Source organism: Echinops telfairi, unplaced genomic scaffold, assembly GCF_000313985.2.
Source record: "Echinops telfairi isolate 266 unplaced genomic scaffold, ASM31398v2 ScPeMD7_9;HRSCAF=40, whole genome shotgun sequence".
Taxonomy (NCBI): Eukaryota; Metazoa; Chordata; class Mammalia; order Afrosoricida; family Tenrecidae; genus Echinops; species Echinops telfairi.
The window spans coordinates 77,452,100-77,470,816 of record NW_022103906.1 but is presented as its reverse complement, the minus strand read 5'-3'; the positions used below and the strand labels follow the sequence as shown (position 1 = coordinate 77,470,816).

Genomic DNA, 18,717 nt, shown 5'->3' with positions numbered 1-18,717 from the left:
GGGAAGGTCTAGAGGCATACATGTGACAAGATGGGCAGACCCTAGATTCATGATGGCAGCCTAACCTTGGTCATCCTTGGGCGGGTGTGACCTCTCTGGGGTCTCCTATAAGGAAACACACAACTACTCTCCTTATCAGAAGGGAGTGGGCCCTACTTGTTGTGGGATAAACAGTGGTGTCTGCTTGGTCTAGATGGCTGATAGCTCTTAGGGAGAATGACCCCTGATCTACTCTTGATGACCTCCAAGTGTACAGTCATGCTCAAGCAGCTAAGTTTGGCATATATTTGGGGGAGACAGCTTGGGAGAAATCCTTCTGTTTCCCACAGATGGATGTATGGATTGTGATAAGAGTTGTATGACAGGACCAGTGGTGAGAGTGGCAATACCATGAGGGTAGAGGCAGGGTGGGGTGGAAAGGGGGAAGCAATTACAAGGATCTACATATAGATCCTCCCTGGAGGATCTACAACAGAAAAGTGGGTGAAGGGAGATGTCAGACAGTGTAATATATGACAAAATAATAATCTATAAATTATCAAGGGCTCATGAGGGAGGGGGGATGGAAATGAGGAGTTGATGCCAGGGGCTTACGTGGAGAGCAAATGTTTTGAGAATGATTAGGACAACGAATATACAAATGTGCTTTACACAATTGATGTATGTATGGATTGTGATAAGAGTGTATGAGCCCCCAATAAAATGATTTTTTTAAAAGAGTTAACAATCTCAGAAATCCACAGGACAGGTCTACCCAGCCCTACAGGGTGGCTCATAGTCAGCATGGACTCAATGGCAGTGGCTTGGTTTGTTTTTGTTTGTCTGTCTATTTGGTCAGGAGAACAAACACGTCTATCTTGGAAGAAGTCTGGCCAGAATGCTTTTTCGAAGATGTGAGCGCTTGTCTGATGTACTCAAGACAGGTTACCAGGACAGTCCATAACCTGTAAAGGACAGGTTGGTAAAGCAGGTCAGCAGAGAGAATTCTCAGCGCGATGCACTGACACCGAGGCTGTAACAGCGAGATCAGACGTGACCAGACTGTGAGGATGGCTCAGGGGTGGGCCGTGGTTCTCCTGTTTGACATCGGGTGCTATGAGCTGTACCCGACACGACAGCACCCGACTGCCATCCCTGAGCGGTTCACAGACACTCTAACGCCCGCGCCCGGTGGACTGGTCCCATGAGCCCCTTTTACAAGCAGGGACAGATAGACTTGTGACGGGCAGAGTCGGCCGCCCAAAGAGGACCAGCGCTGGATCCGAGATCCCCGGCACAGCGGAGCTGAGCCCGAGCCGGGCGCGCCCTCGAGGGGCGGGGCGGGGCGGGGCCAGGCTGCACGGGGCGGGGCCGGCGCGCGGTCACGTGACCCCCGGCCCGGAAGCGCTCCCGCTGGGGACCCCCGAGAGACCCGGTCTGGAGTTGCCTGCTGGAAGTCGCGGGGTCCCAGGTGTTTCGCGAAGCCCGCAGCCGCTGCTATGGCCTGGACCAAGTACCAGCTGTTCCTGGCCGGGCTTATGCTCGTCACCGGCTCCATCAACACGCTCTCGGCCAAGTGAGTCCGGGCCCGGCCCGGGGAGGAGGGGGACCCCCGGCCAGGCCTGCTGCAGCCTGCCGCGCGGACGACCCCCACGCACCCGCCCCCCTCGCTTCCCGCGGTTCTCGGCTCCTCGCGTCACCCGCTCTCCGGTCCGTACATGCGGTTTATGGACCGACCACCCCCCAGAAGGCGAGGCCCCGCGAGTTGCGCTGTGTCCCCAGCGGGGACACCCGATCGCTGGCTTTAGCCCCAGCGCCGATTTGCTGAGTTGCCGCGTGATTAATCTCGGCGAGTGACTTCCCGTCCCCGCGCCTCAGTTTCCTTCTTTTAAAACCGGAGGGTTGGACCAGTTCCTCTCCACTGCCCCTTCCAACCCTGGCGTCGCCCCTGAGCCCCGCCCTTTCGGAGCTGAGGCCCGGAGCCCAGGTTCCCAGACTTGGGCATACAAGCTGTGGTAGGTGCAGGGCAGGCCCGGTGAGCAGGGAGCCCCATGATTGCGGCGCCGGAGAAGAGGGTGCCTGGTCCCCTGGGCCCCTGAAGGAGAAGAGGTTAGAAATGGGCCTTGAAGCTTGAACGAGACCCCCCCCTAGATTGCTGCTCAAAATGGAAGTAAAGCTCAAACTGGTCATTTCAACTCATAGCGACCCATCGGACAGGGTAGAATTGCCCCTGTCAATTCCAGAGACTTTAGCTCTCTGGTCTTTCTCCCTCAGAGGGAGGGGCTGACCTTTTGGGTACAGCACTACACGAGCCACCATGCCAGGCTGCCTGGTCACGTGCGCCACCAAATGCAGGATGTTATTCTGAAATTGCAGGGGGGCTTCAGAGTAGAGAAATGTTAGGTTTAAAGAGATGTGGTTGTGGGGTGGGAGAGAAGCAATATGATTAACCCTGATGGTCAGCGAGGAGAGTAGCCCAGAAAGACGGAGGGGGCAGGAGCGAGACGAATGGACATGGGGGCTCCGAGGAGGGAGGGCCAGAGTGCTGTTAAGAAACAGAGTGTGTCTACATTATTGAATGGAAAACTGACTTGCTCTGCCAACATTCCCCCAGCCCACAATTTTTTAAAAAAGTTTAAAGGCAGGTAGTTTGGTGCAAAGGACACCACTGGGCTGCTGCAGCGTGATGAGGTGAGGCTGGAAAGAAAGGGACAGGCGTGACAGTCCAGCTACAGAATGAGGCCACCAGGCCGGACACGGGATGAAGGGCAGCAGTAGCGCCAAGCTTCTGCTGTGTAAGCAGCATTATTGCTCCAGACAGGGAAGGCGGCTGAGTCCCCCAGCCGTGGTGTCATGGGACCGGAGGTTGGGGACTGAGAACTGGGGGTTGTCCTCAGGCATCGCCTTCCTTATGTAATTTCCTGGGGTCCCAGGAGGCAGTCCTTTCCCTTGGCAGCCGTCTCTCTCTCTGCCTTTCACTTCAGGGCAGGGCTTTCCTGTCCCACGGTTCTCCCTCTCTCACCCAGACCTCTCTTCAGTCTGGGCCCTGCCCAGCTCAAGTGCAAGGCTGAGCTGGTGTGTTGCCCCCCCCCCCCCCAACAGACGCTTTCCCACTTCTGGGCTGTGCTCCTGGCCCTCCAAGGGGGAGAGGGAGAGAAGGTGCACCACTTTGAGAGAACGGCCGTGAGCCTTTTGAGCGTGCTCTGTCTGACTCCTTTTTAAGGCACCGTGTCCAGCGTCCCCCTCTGTCAGTGATGAGAGATGCCCCAGAACAGAGTTTGGAGTAAGAAGCACTTGGTTTAAGTCAGCAGACATGTCTACCCTACCAAGGAGTCCTGGGGGGCGGAGGGGGGCGCTGTAGATTAAGCATTGAGCCGCTGACCGCAAGATCTGGAGTTTAAACCCACCAGCCACCTCTCGAGAGAAAGATGCGGCTGTGTGCTCCCGGAAAGATGCATGGTTTCGGAAGCCCTATTCAGGGTCCCCGTGAGTCGGAATGGACTCAAAGTGGTTGAGGCTCCACAGTGTTTGAGGCTCTGTCTCATGTCAGGGGAGGAGACAGACGTGACCAAGAGAAGGGCCTTGCCCTGGAAATGCTCAGCTTCCGAGGTGGAGGAAACCTGTATGGACAGTCACGTGACAGTCACACTGTCCTCTCTCACCTAAAGGGAAGGCAGAGTCGGTGGAGCTACTCACCGTGAGCTGGTCGGAGGGAGAGCTGCCGTTGCCTGGGGCCCCTCCATTTGCTGAGCCCTCCCTTGAAAGGAGACCCAATCCTGGGACATCTGTCTGCACTAGAATCTGAACACAGTATAAGCCCTTCTTCCATCCCCCGGTTTTACCAGCCTAGGCCTCGGTCAGGGGCTTAGAAACTGGCTGTTCCGATGGGATAGCTGCCCCCACAGAGAGCTGAGATCCAGTGACCATCAGGGTACACTATGCTGACTTAGCTCCTTCCATAAAAAGCTGCCGGCTGGCCTGTCTGGTGGGAAGCAGCCAAGTCTCCTTTCCCTTGGAGGCCTGCTGAGGGGGCAGGAAAGGGGTGCCCAAATGGGAGGCCCACCCTTTGTTCCTGAGGTGTGCTTCCCGGTGTGCCTCTCGGGAACTGGCTCACCCCAAGGTGAGCCCCAGAATTAGATCCTCTGTAGTGTCCTGAGGCCAAACTCTGAGAAGGACCCTCAAAGAACCTGGGGAGTACAGTGTATCGGGGGTGCGTGGTCTATTTCAAACCCCCTTCCCGACCCACAGTTTCCAGAAGATTCAGACCAGGTGGGGAGGGAGCATTAGAACTGATTGTGATGGTGTCCATACAACTCATTTTAAAAGCGATTTAACCCTGGAAGTGTGATGTGATTTCTACATCAAGCAAACTACTGGAGGAAAAAAAAAGAAAAAGAAAGAAAGAAACCAAGCAGGGCCAACGGTTACCATGGGTGAAGGCGGAAGAGTTGTTGCTTAGGGGGATGGAGTCTACGTCAGTGGAATCATTTGGAAAAGGACATCTGTAATGGGTGTACAACACAAAAGGTATCCTCGGGGGTACTGGATTAGACCAGCAGGAGAGTTGTTTTGTAGTGTACAGGTGTGTGCCACAATTAGAGAACCTGCGTAATGTCATGACTTGTAATGAGTACAAGGAAGAAGATAATGTTCTACCATTGAGCACAGTGACAATCACACAGCTCTTCCTGCTACGATTTGAATCGTGGAGTGTGGATGAAGTACTAATAAAACTGTCTAAAAAAAAAAAAGATACAGTCAGAAGAGTGGGGTCCCGAAAATGAGTGACTGATATTAAGGGCTGAGGTGGAGGGCAAATGTTTTGAGAATGATGAGGGCAGCGAATGTACCTATGTGCTTGACACAATGGGTAGATGTATGGATTGTGATGAGAATTGTACAAGCCCCCAGTAAAATTATTTTTATAAAAAAGAGCGGGGTCCCGGCTGGTGCCAACCAGCGAATACACACCAAGTGCGCACCGGGTTCTTCCTGGACCATCTTGAGGAATGCTCTGCACAACCTCATGTCAAACCGAACCAAACCAAGACTGAGCAAAAGCCTCAAGGCCTGAGTTCTAGTCACCAGCTCAGTGGTCCCTGGACAAGGAAACAGGGGTGTGGGAAAATGTCATTGCTTGCCCACACTCAGCCTGGCTGCCAAGTGGCAGAATGTGGATTGGCGCCAAAGTGCCTAGAGTTTGCTTCCAAGCACCAATGGAGGGGCGGCCGGGGGCCACAGGGGGCTCTGACAGGAACAATCCTGGTGTACGGACCGTCACTAGGAGTCCGGATCAGTGGCACCTAACAGCACCCCAGTCTGCTAGCATGTGTGCGTGACCCAGGCTGATCCCCACAATCTACAGTCCAGGCCCCAGGAGAAGTTAACTTTCCATGACTTGACCGGTTGACGTCAGAACTAGGGTTAGAATCCAGGTCTTGGGACTCTGTTCGGTCTTAGTTTGATTTGGTGTAATACCATAGTACTTGGAAGTCTGTCTTCTGCGAGACAAACCCAGACCAGCTTGTACCCCCCAGTACAGGTTCCGCCCCCTGTGGGACTGGGCGGCTTCCATTCTCATCCCAGCTCTGGGGCCCCACTAGCATCCTGTTGGCTTTCCCCACGGGAGCAGAGGCCACTCAAGGTTCAGATTCAGAACCTCCAGCAGCCTCCTGACACCCCCTTTGCGTGTAAAGTGAGCCCCCCCCCCCTCTCAGGAGGGTGCAGCCAAAGGATGAGGAAGTGCGGGGTGAGCATGTGCTGCCTGCTGGGGTGGCAGTGAAAACCAGGAGTCCCCGTGCCAACTCAGCAGGTTTGGGTTGGCTGCAGGGGGGCACGTGGGGCAGGCGTGCCGCAGCTGGGCTGGGACCAGAGTCACAGACCAGAGAAGGAAAAGGAAAGAGCCTGGCCAGCCCCTCGTTCCCAGTGGCGAGGCTTCTCCTTTCACAGGGTCCAGCTGTGGCTGCATTGGCGAGGCTTCTCCTTTCACAGGGTCCAGCTGTGGCTGCATCTCGTTGTGACCAAAGCCTTTGTCCTCCTCAGGCACTGCGAAGGGATGTGAGCCCTGCCTGGCCTAGGCTCAGGCCATCTTGGAGCCTTGTGACCTTGATAGAACTCCAACTGGCTTCTGCAGGGAAAAGAGCCAGAGTCAGTGAGCCTAAGCGTCTGCAGGCTGTGGGCCCACCGAGCTGAGGAGGGACCCCAGGGTGGGTGCCTCTGAGCCCTGAGACCCCTGGGCTTCCCTCAGGGACGAGGCCCTCCCTGTCCTTTCTGTGGCAGCCCCAGCACTTTGCTTGCCCCTGACAGCTGCCTGGCATCCCCTCGGCTGGCCCGGGCGTTATCCCAAGAAGGCAGCATAATAAGGCAGAAAGAGCCACAATGCTGGGAAATCACTGGATTCGACCAGTGACTCATCCCCCCCACACACACAGCCTTGGTTTTCCCATCTGTGAAATGGAGATGGGAATCCCTGCCCCACCCACTGCTCAGCCACAGTGTAGGTCTACCAAGGAAGGTGTTCTGATCTATGGGGAAGACAGGGCCAGCATCATGTATCACGGTATAAATCAGCTCCCACCATGTCCCTCCTAAGAGAGGAGCCAGCCTGGCGCTTCAGTAGGCCCCAGTGCAGAAGGGGACCTGGGCTTGCTGGGCTTGGGGAGCTGGGGATGTAAGAGGAGACAGCAGAGACCCACAGCTGCTCTCCATCTGAGCTAGCCACACCAGCCCCTGCCCTTGTCTCCGCCGCCTCCTCTGGCCCATGCACCTCTGCAAATGGGAAGCATGGAGTTGGCTGGCGCTGGGGCAGTTTGCTGGCGAGAAGGACTCACCCCCAGCTCAAGGACCACCTTAAAGGATCTAGCCCCTACCAATAGCTCCTGCCCAGGGACCATAAGTTTCCCCAGGGAATGACTGTTTGCAGAGAATGAAGGACCCATTTGCAGGACAGACATCAACACACATACCCCCCAGTCAGGGGAGGGAAACGAGGGTGATGAAGGAGCCTCACGGCGCCCTGGAAGGGAAGGACCATGGAAGTGCACATTAAGGTCCTTGGGACTGGCACTAACTGTGCACCCAGCCAGGCATGCCCGCCCCCCACCCTCTCTGGAACCTGGGCTCCTCATCTGTCAGAGAAGCCGTGCCGTGAGATGGTGGCTGCGTGTCTTCTGACTCAACATTTGTGGTTCTGTGGGGCCCAGGGTGGCCCCCTTACAGCAGCCTCTGCCTTCCGGCTCCAGAGAACAGACCCTCCCAGAAACATCACCCTGGCCGGACGCTGTGAGCCAGAACTGAGGCCACGCTGACCCGACACAAGGGGAGGCGGCTCGTGCTCACTGAAGGGGAAGGAGGGCGGGGAGGCAGACGGGAATTTTGTTGACACCGGTGATGTGCCAGGTCTGCCCTATTTTCCGCGAGGGGTTTCAACGGGTCTGTGGAAACTTCCACTGTCTTTTCGTTCCATTTTCCCACCTGCTTTTGGAAGCCCCCTTGCGGAGTTGATAACTTTTGAGACATCGTCCATGCCGCGAGCCTCCATTGATAGATGAGAAAATGAGAAATGTCCAGTCTGGGTGATTCCAACGTCGGAGGTTCCACGTGTCCTGCCGCCTTTTCTAGGCTTTTCCCACGGCCACTGTGGACCGACAATGCCTCAGCTCCTTCTCCCCCACTCTCCACCCACCACCACCCCCTTGGGGCCCTGGTGGCATAGTGCTTATTTGTGGGGCTGACAGCCACAAGGTCAGCAGTTCACCCCTACCAGCCCCTCCATGGGAGAAAGGCAAAGGTTTCCTACCCCCTGTAGACAAGGGCAGTTCTCCCGGTCCCTGAAGGTCACCATGAATCAAGACTGGCCCAATGGCAGTGACGTTTGGGAGCCCTGGTGGCACTGTGGGTTAGCCATTGGACTGCTAACTGCGAGGTCAGTGGGTCAGATCCACCAGCCCCTCTACAAGAGAAAGTGGAGTCTGTCTGCACCCAAAAAGATTTTCCGTCTTAGAATCTCTTAGAGGGTCACCATGAGTCAGAATCTATTCAATGGTAATGGGGTTGGGTCTTTGTTTTTTAAGGTTTTTGTCAACAGCCAAGTGTTGCCAAAGCCAAGTCCTGCTGCCTGCAGGGTTGCTACTATCACCGCGAGATAAGTGGGTGAGGTGTTGCTTCTTGCTCTGTGAGGCCGGTGGTTGGGGCAGTGAGCTAAGCATTTGGCTGCTAACCTAAAGGCTCCTTGGGAGAAAGTTAAGGCAGTCTGTGCCCATAAAGATGACAGCTTTGGGGTCCCATGGGCCATGCTACTGTCCCCATAGGGTCTCTGAGTCAGGATCCAGTTGCCAGCAATGGGTGTCTGTAAAGCTGGGGTCCTTCTGTGCCTGTCCAATGAGTTTATGCCTGTCTCGGGACCGAGACCAGAAACCTGACTCCCTGCTGGCCTGGAAGAGACCCTGCTGGGCAGTGCAGCTTGTCTTGCTGACACCCAATCCTGTAGGCCCTCAGCTACAAAGAGATCCCCTTTCCCCAGCCACGAGCCCTGCCAGCGTTTCCTCCAGGCCTGTCCAGGCACAATCACCTGCTGCCAAAAAGCAGAGACCTCCCAGACTGCTGGGCCAGGCCTGCAGCCTGTCCTCTCCCAGAACACCCAGCCCTCCACAGGGCCTTCCCCGTGAGCCCCCTGTTCCACCAGCAGTGGGTACCTCGCACCAAACTGGGATGTAGCCTGTAGGATCGCATTGTTGCTGGCCTACAATAGCTGTCTGATTCCCAGGTACCTGATACCTAGCAGTCCCATTCACACAACAAATGTTTTTCCAGTGTCTTCCATGTGCCGCAAACAAGGAATGGAGAGGCGTGGATGGTTTCACACTGCTGATCTTACAGATAGCAGCCCAACCCCATAACCTCTATGCCAGTAGGGTCCCCAAAAGGGGTTGGTGACAGAAATCCTACCAGTGGGCCTGGCACTTCCCCGGCCCCTCTTTCTGGTGCCCTGGCCTCAGTCAGGCTGGAACGGCCATCTCTGACCCGCTCCCTTGCTCCTAGGCAGTTGGCTTGTGCCCGCTCCCCGCCACATGCTTTCTCCCTTGTGAGGGTGTGACCTCTGAGCGCGTCCTCATCTCTGACTCCCTGAGTGGCCTCCCCAGCCCCCAGAGGGCTCCTTCCACGGTGTGTCTGCCCACTGAGCTGTCCACTTGGTCTGCGGCACTCACGCATGCTCCTGCCCTGCCCTGGCCAGCCCTTCACTGGTTTGTCATGGGAGCTGCTCCCCTCGCCTCACTGGCACAGCCGACCTAGCCAGGCAGGGCCCCAGATTTCTCTGTGGCTTCCCTCCAGCTCCTCTTTGACCCCCACCGGTCCCAAGGACCACAGCCCCTGGCAGCCCCTCCTTTCGCCGCACCTCCAGAGCAGGCATGGCCTCCCACTATGGGGTAGGTTGTCCACAGCGCTCTTCTCTCACGGAGGGTGTGTTCAGACGACTAAGTAGACGTGACCCCTCCCTCAGGCCCGTGCTGCCATGACAGCTAAGACTGCCACCACCACCCCCAAGCTGGCCCTCCCCACTGCCAGAGTCCCTCCATCATGCCCTTGCCTGCACAATGGGGGGAAGCTCCTGGATCCAGCCAGGGCCAGCCAGCCAGAGACCACGGCTGCTTAGCCCTGCCTGGTCCCCACCTCATCACACTGGGAGGGGGCCAGGGAGCACAGTGTCTCTCACACACACACACCCTTTGTGGCTGCACTCAAAACTTCCCGTCACAGGCACTGAATTGGCTACAGGCCATCCCGAGTCCTACGTGCACTTCAGGGACAGCCACTCTCTGTGACGTCTGGAGTGACCTGGTCAGGGCAGGCCGGGGCCCACAGGAAATGATGCTGGGGCTGTGTTAATGGCACGCTTGGCTTGAGTCAACAGCGTGTTGCCACTCGAGGCTGTGCCAATTAACACAGGACAGCTTGCCAGACTCCATCCGGGCCAGGTGCCCTGGGTTCCGGGACGGGGCCCACCAGCGTGTGCCCAGAAGTTGGCAGCCAGGGCAGGGGTGGGCTGGTGCCATTTAGCCAGGAGAGCAGACGCTTCAGAAGGCGGAATTACGTGCAGATCATGGCAGGACTTCCCGCTGAGAGGGGGATTGGGCCTGGGCCCCCCAGATGCAGAACTGAGCCCAGCAAGAGTGCAGTCCCCGGGAGGGCTCAGCGGTGCAGCTTGGAGTGTCAGCCCCTGCACCACAAAGGAGACCGGGCCGGCAGGAGGCAGGACCTTGGTCCAGTGTCTCCATCTGCTGGGGTCTCCAGGAGGGCCCATGTGTGCCAGCCTGCTTCAGAGTGGGCGGCCTTGAATGCTGAAATGTTCTCCCAGGACCCGACTCCCCCCACAGAGCAGGGCTCTTGATTTATCATGTCACGCATCACAGTGGCTGGCTGGCTGCTGCGGCTAGTGCCGTCCAGTAGGGTCCAGCCCAAAGCGGCCTGATGTGCAACCTGCCGGGTCCTGCGCCGTGTGTGTGATTGAGCCCGTCGATGCAGCCACTGTGTCCATCCATCCCACTGAGGCGCCTTCTTTCTATCTTTTCCGCTGCCCCTCCACTTTACCGAGCATGATGTCCTTCTCCAGGGACTGGCCTGTCCTGGGCAACGTGCCCAGAATACCTGAGGCAGAGCCTCGCCATCCTGGCCTCCGAGGAGCCCTCTGGCTGTCCTTCTTCCAAGACAGATCCGTTTGTTCTCCTGGCAACCCAGGGTACTTTCGATGTTCTTTGCCAGGGCCACAATTCAAATGCATCAATTCCTCTTGGGTCTTCCTTATTCGGGGTCCCGCTCCCATGGGTGATGAGATGATTGAAGACGCCCTGGCTTGGGTTAGGCACACCAACGTCCCCAGAGTCACCTCCTTGCCTTCCAACACTTCAAAGAGGTCTTGTGCAGCAGAGTAACCCAACGCCAGCCTGGTTTGACTCTTGGCGGCTGCTTCCCAGAGCACTGGCCGTGGATCCCGGCAAGACGGCCTCCTTGGCAGCGTAGACCTCCGTTTACCGTGACGTGGCCCACTGGTCCAGTTGTGAGGATTGGGGTTTCCTTTACACTGAGATGTGATCGCAGTTGGGTCACAGGTGAAGCCCCATTTGCTGAATGTTCACAAATGGGGACATCAAAAGACAGGCTGGCTCAAGCAGCCAGTGCCGTTGAAGTAAACGTTACAACCTTAAAAACCAGAATTGTGGCACAGCAGAACGTATGTGCTTCTTAGCACTTGAAATCGCTTCTGATGGGTCTGGTCTGCGACAAGCAGGAAGGCCGTTCACGGCATCTGCAGCAGTGATTCCAACCCCAGGGAAAGTCACGGGACAGCGGCACTCCCTGCATGCTTACAGGGCATGCCCCATTTCAGCGAGAAGATGCCCAGCTCCCCCCAGGTGCCCATGGGCCCCAGGTTAAGATGCGTTACCGTTACGGGAAAGACTGGCTCCTTGTAGCAGGATCCCCATTCTGGGGCCCGAATCCCCAGTCTATGTCTCTGGGCACAGAGCGGGGCAAGGTTCTCCAGCAAACAGCAGGGGCTCAGGTCCTGTCTGCCTCCCCACCACGTTGTACCCTCTCCCTCTCTGCTGCAGGTGGGCGGACAACTTCATGGCCGAGGGCTGTGGAGGGAGCAAGGAGCACAGCTTCCAGCATCCCTTCCTCCAGGTACCTGCCCCATCCCATCCCTCCCCACCTCCGACCTGGCTGCCGTTTGCTGACGCAGGATCCGAGCTTCCTGGGTCCCACAGCAGGTGTTCACCTCCCCGCTCACCCCCAGAGCAGGCCGGGGTATGAGGCGGCCCCTGGGAGGAGGCAGGCCCCTGTCCCAGCTGCGCACACTGCAGCATCAGCCCCAGTAGTGCTAGCCTGCACCCTTCATCCCCTGGGAGCCCAGAGCCGGGCGGGGACAAGGCAGACACCGTGACTGGAAAAGACCTTCGCCCTCCATGGGGACTTGGGAGACTCAAATGGCAGCCCTGCTGTGCCAGCGAGTTGTCACGACCTCAAAGAGCCCCTCCACCCTCTCTGGGCCTCCATTTTCTCCTCTGGAACTCGGCTAGAAGTGAGCCTGAATCCACTTTCAGGCTGGCTCTCCCTAGCCTCAGGGTCTCCACCCGCCAAGCTAGTTCAGGCACGTTGAGGTAGACCTGGAGGCCTGTCGCTGACTCTCCTCCCCACAGCCCTGCTCTTGTCTGTTAACTTGTTGAGCGTCTCAGTCAGCCCTTGTTTGCAGAAAGGTCCTGCGCCCCCCAGAGAAGAAGTGTTACGAAGAGTCCCCTCCAGCTCTAACCCCTTGGGCTTGTCTCTGCAGGCTGTGGGCATGTTCCTGGGAGAGTTCTCCTGCCTAGCTGCCTTCTACCTCCTCCGGTGCCAAGCTTCAAGGCTGGGTGATTCCAGTGACAACCCTCCGCAGACCTTCAACCCCCTCCTCTTCCTGCCCCCCGCCCTCTGCGACATGACTGGGACCAGTATCATGTATGTGGGTGAGTGCCCGGCCAGCCAGGAAGGGCTCAGGGGACCCACACCTCACCTGCCCCTGCTCCTACTCCCCTTCCCCATGCCCCCACCACTCACACTGCGTTCATGCCGTGAAGATCTGCGGAGGAAGCAGTGCCCACGTGTCCCCACCCGACAGGCCCTGTGCCCGGGAGCTGACAGCCCTGCCTGTCTCCCCTCCTAGCTCTGAACATGACCAGTGCCTCCAGCTTCCAGATGCTGCGGGGAGCGGTCATCATATTCACCGGCCTGCTCTCGGTGGCCTTCCTGGGCCGGAGGCTGGCGCTGAGCCAGTGGCTGGGCATCCTTGCCACCATCGCGGGGCTGGTGGTTGTGGGCCTGGCTGACCTCCTGAGCAAGCATGACGACCAGCACAAGCTCAGTGAAGTGATCACAGGTGCGGCCGGGGTGGGGGTCCAGGGGGAGTGGGGTGGGGACACAGCACAGAGGAGACCCCCAAGGAGGGCACAGCTATACCAGCTAAGTGATCGCAGGTGGGGCTGGGGCAGGGGTCCAGGGGAGCCTGGCCTGGGGGAGACAGGGGTGAGCATACAGTGGGTGACAAGGAGCACAGAAGATGGGTGGAGAAAGAAAGAGGGTGACAAGGAGTTGGGGGGCTGTGTGGCGATTCGTGTGCACATGCATGGACTGCTGGACTGGGGTAGAGGAACCCACGTGTGTTGAGTGCGGACTCTACCAGACGGCACTGAGCAGTGCGCATTCATGATCAGGCCTGGGTGTGACAGGGCCTGTCCCTCAGGGGCCAAGGAGCAAGCAGGACAGTGAACCACATGTCGCCCTGCGTGTGGCACGAGCCCCGTGGCTGCTCCCTCCCAGCCTGGCCCCTGGCTCTCCTTTCCTGCAGGGGACCTGCTGATCATCATGGCCCAGGTCATCGTGGCCATCCAGATGGTGCTGGAGGAGAAGTTCGTGTACAGACACAACGTGCACCCCCTGCAGGCAGTTGGCACTGAAGGTGTGAGCACCGGGCCTCGGCGGGCGCCGGGGTTGGCGACTTTGCGTGGAGCGGGTGTTTAGGGAGCTTCGCGGGGACATTGGAAGGCGGGGGGCCTCCTGCCCTTTAGCCAGAGCCACTTGTGCTCAGGTGCCCCTCCCTGACTGACATGTCCAAGTTCTCAGGATGGAGAAGGGGACTGTGGGCAGCCCAGGGGGAGGGGGAGGGAGCGTCCTGCAGGGCAGGCAGGGAGAGTTTGGGAAGCAGGTTTGATGCTTCAATCAGGAAAGCAGGTCGAAAAGGCCAGAAAAGGGCATTTCAGCGTCAAGTAGCAGGCAGGGAAGCCCACTGACTAAAGACGTGACTAGAGATCCTGCTTGGCTCTGAGAAGGGGACGCTGCAGGGCTCCCCAAAAGGCAGGCTGCGGGTTCTGCCTGCCCACCAGGGCATCGTCACCAGACCACGGGAGCGAAGGGGCTTCAGGAGAAGGTCAACAGGCGCAGTGACCCGTGTCCCCAGGCACACTGTGTGTTCCTGCCGTTTCCTCCTTGCGAACAAAACAGTATGTGGATTTACGTCCTGGTGAGAGCGTCCAGCCACGGACAGCTGATGCCGGGTGGAGAGCTGTTTTTCCAGAGCCGTGAAAGCAGGGAACCGAATGTTCCCGTGTAATTACAGCCAGCCTCACTAACATTTTAAAAAACAAATACAATTGGATTGAGGAGAAGACGTCAGAGGGCATTGTCCGTGGGAAGGGCAGCCGCCATCACTCGGCGCTGCTTTTGTTGGGGGTGGACGGGGGGGCGGTTTACACCTGAAACTCCGGGTTACGGGGGGCCGTCGAGGAGGTGGTGTGGAACAGTAGCTGTGACTCTTGGTCCCCCTCAAACAAAAACAAAAAATCCAAGCTCCCGGCGATGGGAACCACAGCAGGCTCCTGCTGGGTGGCGGGGAGGGGCAGCCCCTGGGGGCCAGCAGGAAGGTGCAGGGAAGGGGCAGCCGGGTCTCAGGGAGCCCTTTGTCAGGCCAGGGGGGCCAGGTGCAACGTGCTTCCCTCCGCCCGCAGGCCTCTTCGGCTTCGTGATCCTCTCCCTGCTGCTGGTGCCCATGTACTACATCCCCGCCGGCTCCTTCAGCGGGAACCCCCGGGGGGCCCTGGAGGACGCGCTGGACGCCTTCTGCCAGGTGGGCCAGCAGCCGCTCATCGCGCTGGCTCTGCTGGGCAACATCAGCAGCATCGCCTTCTTCAACTTTGCGGGCATCAGCGTCACCAAGGAGCTGAGCGCCACCACCCGCATGGTGCTGGACAGCCTGCGGACCGTGGTCATCTGGGCGCTGAGCCTGGTGCTGGGCTGGGAGGTCTTCCACCCGCTGCAGATCCTGGGCTTCCTCATCCTCTTGACTGGCACCGCCCTGTACAACGGGCTGCACCGCCCACTGCTGGACCTCCTGTCGCGGAGCCGGGACCCTGCAGCCGAGGGCGAGCAGGAAAGACTGCTGGGCGGCACCCGGGCCCCCATCAACAGCATCAGCTGAGCCTCCCACAAGGACTCCGCTGCCCCCGGCTGACCTCCTCCCCCTCCCCGAGGCTGAGGCTGCAAGACTGGTGGGCCGCAGGCACCCTGTCCCTCAGACTGCACCCCACCCCACCCCATCCCCCATTTCCTCACAGACCCTCAGCGTGTCTGCTGCCAAGTCCTCCTCTCCTCTCCCCAGCCCCTGAGGGGGCGGGGGTGTCTCGGGTGTGCCTCCTCAGAGCCCCACCTCAGCACAGAGCTAAGTCACAAGGCCGGGTTGGCACTCATCACACCCCAGCGATGCCTTCTGAATGACGGACTAGACAACGAGAAGACAGGAGCGCTCGTGGACAAGTCCAAACCAGGGCTACACATGGTGTGTCCCCATCCTGTGAGCTACACCTACCAGGGGTCCCCCAAACCTGTCAGGAGAGCCTGTTTCAGCCCCGTGCGCCTGCTCCCTGGCCAGTTCACTGCCTGGCCCCTGAGCATGGGCTTTCTGCTCTGTCAAACCACGTCGGCTCGGAGCCTCCGGTGCCCAGAGCCCAGCACCCTGTGGGCGTGTGGTGGTGACCAACAGGAGAAAGGAGCTCGAGGCCACAGGAAAAGCCCTTCAACCACAGAGCTGTCCACCCCCAAGGCCCATTTCGGTGTCCCCACTCACACCCCTGTATAGGCCCCCTACCTGGAAGAAGCTAGCAGGGGCATTTCCAGCAGCCTCTGACAGTTTCTGATTAATCCATCGCCTTCCTTTGTAAAGAGGAGGAAACAGGCCCACAGTTGTACGTTACTTGGCAACACACACACACATGCCACACCTGTACCTCAGCCCGCTGGGTCCCCTGGCCCCATAGGAAACTCTGGGTGATGATTCTGGTACGCAGTGAGCAGCATGCATGCTCTCAGTACCACCCTCTGCGGTGGCCACTAAGGAGGACACTGTCCCAGGAAAGTCAGGGACGACCCAGCATTCCTGCCTGGTTTTCTCTGATTCCTGCCTGGTTCCTCTGCAGTGGGATTTCCCACGGCAGATGGAGGCATCGGGCACTGTGGTCCTCCCGGTGGTAACCGCCCCCTGCATCAGCAGCCCTCAGCCCAGCCGAGGGTGACAGCCGTGTTTCTGACCCCTTGGCATTTTCTGCAGCGCAAGTCCCGGGGAGACGGGACTGGAGAGTGAAGGTGGTACACACTACAACTCCTTGTCCTTTTTTTTTAAAGCAACCAGGGTCTTCGAATGTTTGGGATGTTCGCTCTTAAAAAGGAAATTGGCAGTATTTGCGTCTGTCTGCTCATTTGTTTTACTTACTAACCCAAGCGCATGGGACCCACCTAAGGATCGAATCTAGGGTGTTGGAACTGAGACTCACTGATGTCCCGGTGCACAGAGATCATCACGCCTCCCACTCACTGAACCGATGAAGATACAAAACCCAGAGAGGGGAAGGGACTTCCCAAGGTGGCACAGCCCTGTTAGATTGCCGGTGCCCAATCCCTGCCCATCCTGCTCTGCCCAGGGAGTGGAGCCTAGAACCCATAACAAGATTTTGGAGCTGTTTACCTGCTGCGTGGTGCCCCCACCTGTGGGCCAAAGTGCGCACACCTGAGGGCTTGGAGAAAACACTGGGACCTTATTTGGGTGCTGCTGTGGGGAAGAAAGTGTATCCCAACAGAGTAGAGGTTACACTTGGGACCACTAACTGCCAGGTCGGCAGTTCAAAACCACCAGCCGTTCCACGGGAGAAAGACGGGGCTTTTTACTTCCTGAAAAGTTATAGTCTCAGAAACCACAGGGTTATGGTTTGAAAGGTTGGGGTGATCTTGATATTTCGTTGGGGTGGAGTCACCCCATCAAACTAATCATTGTACCTCCAAGAGCTCTGGGACTTCTCTAAAATGGGGATAAGGACCCAGGATAGACATGAGATTAACAGATGATACAATCAGAGGTGCTTGTAAGCATCCTGTGAGGCTATGTCTAGGGTGGCGGGGCAGGCACCAACGCCTCAGGAGAGGCCTGGCTCACACAGCATAGGCATCATTCTTCTCAAAGGGGAAAAAAACCTAGTGAAACAAGCCATAGTGGCATTTGACTCTTAAGATGTTTTATTAAAACCTGGTGGGGCTGTGGAGTAAGCGCTGAGATGCTAGCCCTGAGGCCAGCAGTTCAAACCTACCTGCTTGCTCCCCAGCAGAAAGAAGAGGCTAGCTGCTCGTTTAAAGGTTTACAGTCTGGGAAACCCTACACAGGGTCACTGAGTCAGAATCGCTCCTCAGCAGGGCCTGGTTGATTGAGGCACACCCCACAATTCAGATGATTAAATGACACCTGGGGCGAGCGTGCTAACAGCAGAGGGCTCCTGCCCAGCCCATCGCTCCTGCTGCTGGTTGGGTACCTGGGAGAGCAAGCGTGAGAGGCCTTGCCTTTCATATTGGACATGGGGTCGAGGGGCAGTAGCCAAGCCCGGAGGACTGTGGGAAAGGCCTGTGGCCCACCACAAGGGTGAAACAAAGGGAGGGAGCATGTGTGGAAGCCCTGAGCCCAGAGTTCATATTGACGGGCAGCCAAAACTAAATTCAGTGCCGTGGGGTCAATTCCAACTCCTGGCCATCCGAGAGCAGAACAGCCCCAACAGGTTTCCAGAACAATCTCCAAAGAAGCTGACTGCAACATCTGATGGATTCAAACCACTCACCTTTGGTTAGCAGCCAAGCGCCCCAGCCACTGCGCTGCCATTGCCCCACTGACTGGTGCCTTCACCTCAAATCCAGTCTCTGTCCTGACCCACACAGTCAGGGGAAACCTAAGGGTTGGGGCTGGGCTCAGGCTCCCAGGGCAGAGATTTAGGACCATGCCAAGCTTGTTTGTTGACCTTTGTCTTGTCCAAAGGTCTCCGGGTAGTTAAAGGAGCAAACATCATTGACGGTCAGAGCGCTGGCCCCTGATGAAGACAGCCATGGTGGGCATGGCCACCTGATACATGGGAACAAATACTTGAGACCCTCCTTGATCTGGGTTTTCTCAGCTCTGCCCACATACACCCCTGGCCCCCTTGGTGCCTGACCTTGGACAAGACATGTGACCTCACACATCCATTCTTGCAGCCACTGTAATCTACCTGGAGGGGAGGGGGTCCTTCCTTTTTTCCTCACTGACCCTCCACCCAGCATGATGTCATTTCCAGAGGCTGGTCTCTCCGACAGCATGTCTGAAGTACATGAGACAGCCTATGAACCGGAGAGGAGGCTCTTAATATTCTCAGGGGCCACCCTGGCTGGTTTATACATTGATACTTTGCTTATTTCCTTGATTAAGTGCCTCTCCCGTCTTTGCATGTCTGCTTCTTTGTTTGTTTTTAATAGTACTTTGGGCTGGGCAGCTCAGGGCTAAACTTCAGGACCAAGGGGCATTGGCAGATGGGGGCCGTAGAATTAATTCTGACTGGTCTGACCTCATGTATGCAGATTAGAACTGCGTGATATGCACCCATGTATGCAGATTAGAATTGCGTGACATGCCCCCCATGTATGCAGATTAGAGCTGCATGGTATGCACCCATGTATGCAGATTAGAACTGCATGATATGCCCCCATGTATGCAGATTATAACTGCATGGTATGCACCCATGTATGCAGATTAGAACTGCATAATATGCACCCATGTATGCAGATTAGAACTACATGCTATGCACCCATGTATGCAGATTAGAACTCTGTGATATGCCCCCATGTATGCAGATTAGAACTCTGTGATATGCC

At 57.4% G+C, this 18,717-nt stretch overlaps 1 protein-coding gene across 1 annotated transcript; it reads left to right on the top strand.

The window, feature by feature from the left end:
• Nucleotides 1-1,392: 1,392 nt before the first annotated feature.
• Nucleotides 1,393-16,235, top strand: SLC35F6 (solute carrier family 35 member F6). Its single transcript, XM_004696075.2, has 6 exons — nt 1,393-1,555; nt 11,586-11,658; nt 12,305-12,476; nt 12,674-12,886; nt 13,355-13,465; nt 14,511-16,235. The coding sequence occupies exons 1-6, from the start codon at nt 1,479-1,481 to the stop codon at nt 14,978-14,980; spliced, it is 1,116 nt and encodes a 371-aa protein (XP_004696132.1). The 5' UTR covers nt 1,393-1,478; the 3' UTR covers nt 14,981-16,235.
• The last annotated feature ends 2,482 nt before the right edge of the window (nt 16,236-18,717 follow it).

What these genes read in the sequence shown, in the direction of transcription:
- SLC35F6 (XM_004696075.2), top strand. Translation starts at nt 1,479, where the DNA reads ATGGCCTGGACCAAGTACCAGCTGTTCCTGGCCGGGCTTATGCTCGTC. An exon ending in ATCAACACGCTCTCGGCCAA is followed by an intron (nt 1,556 to 11,585) that starts GTGAGTCCGGGC and finishes TCTCTGCTGCAG; the next exon opens with GTGGGCGGACAACTTCATGG. An exon ending in GCAGGCAGTTGGCACTGAAG is followed by an intron (nt 13,466 to 14,510) that starts GTGTGAGCACCG and finishes CTCCGCCCGCAG; the next exon opens with GCCTCTTCGGCTTCGTGATC.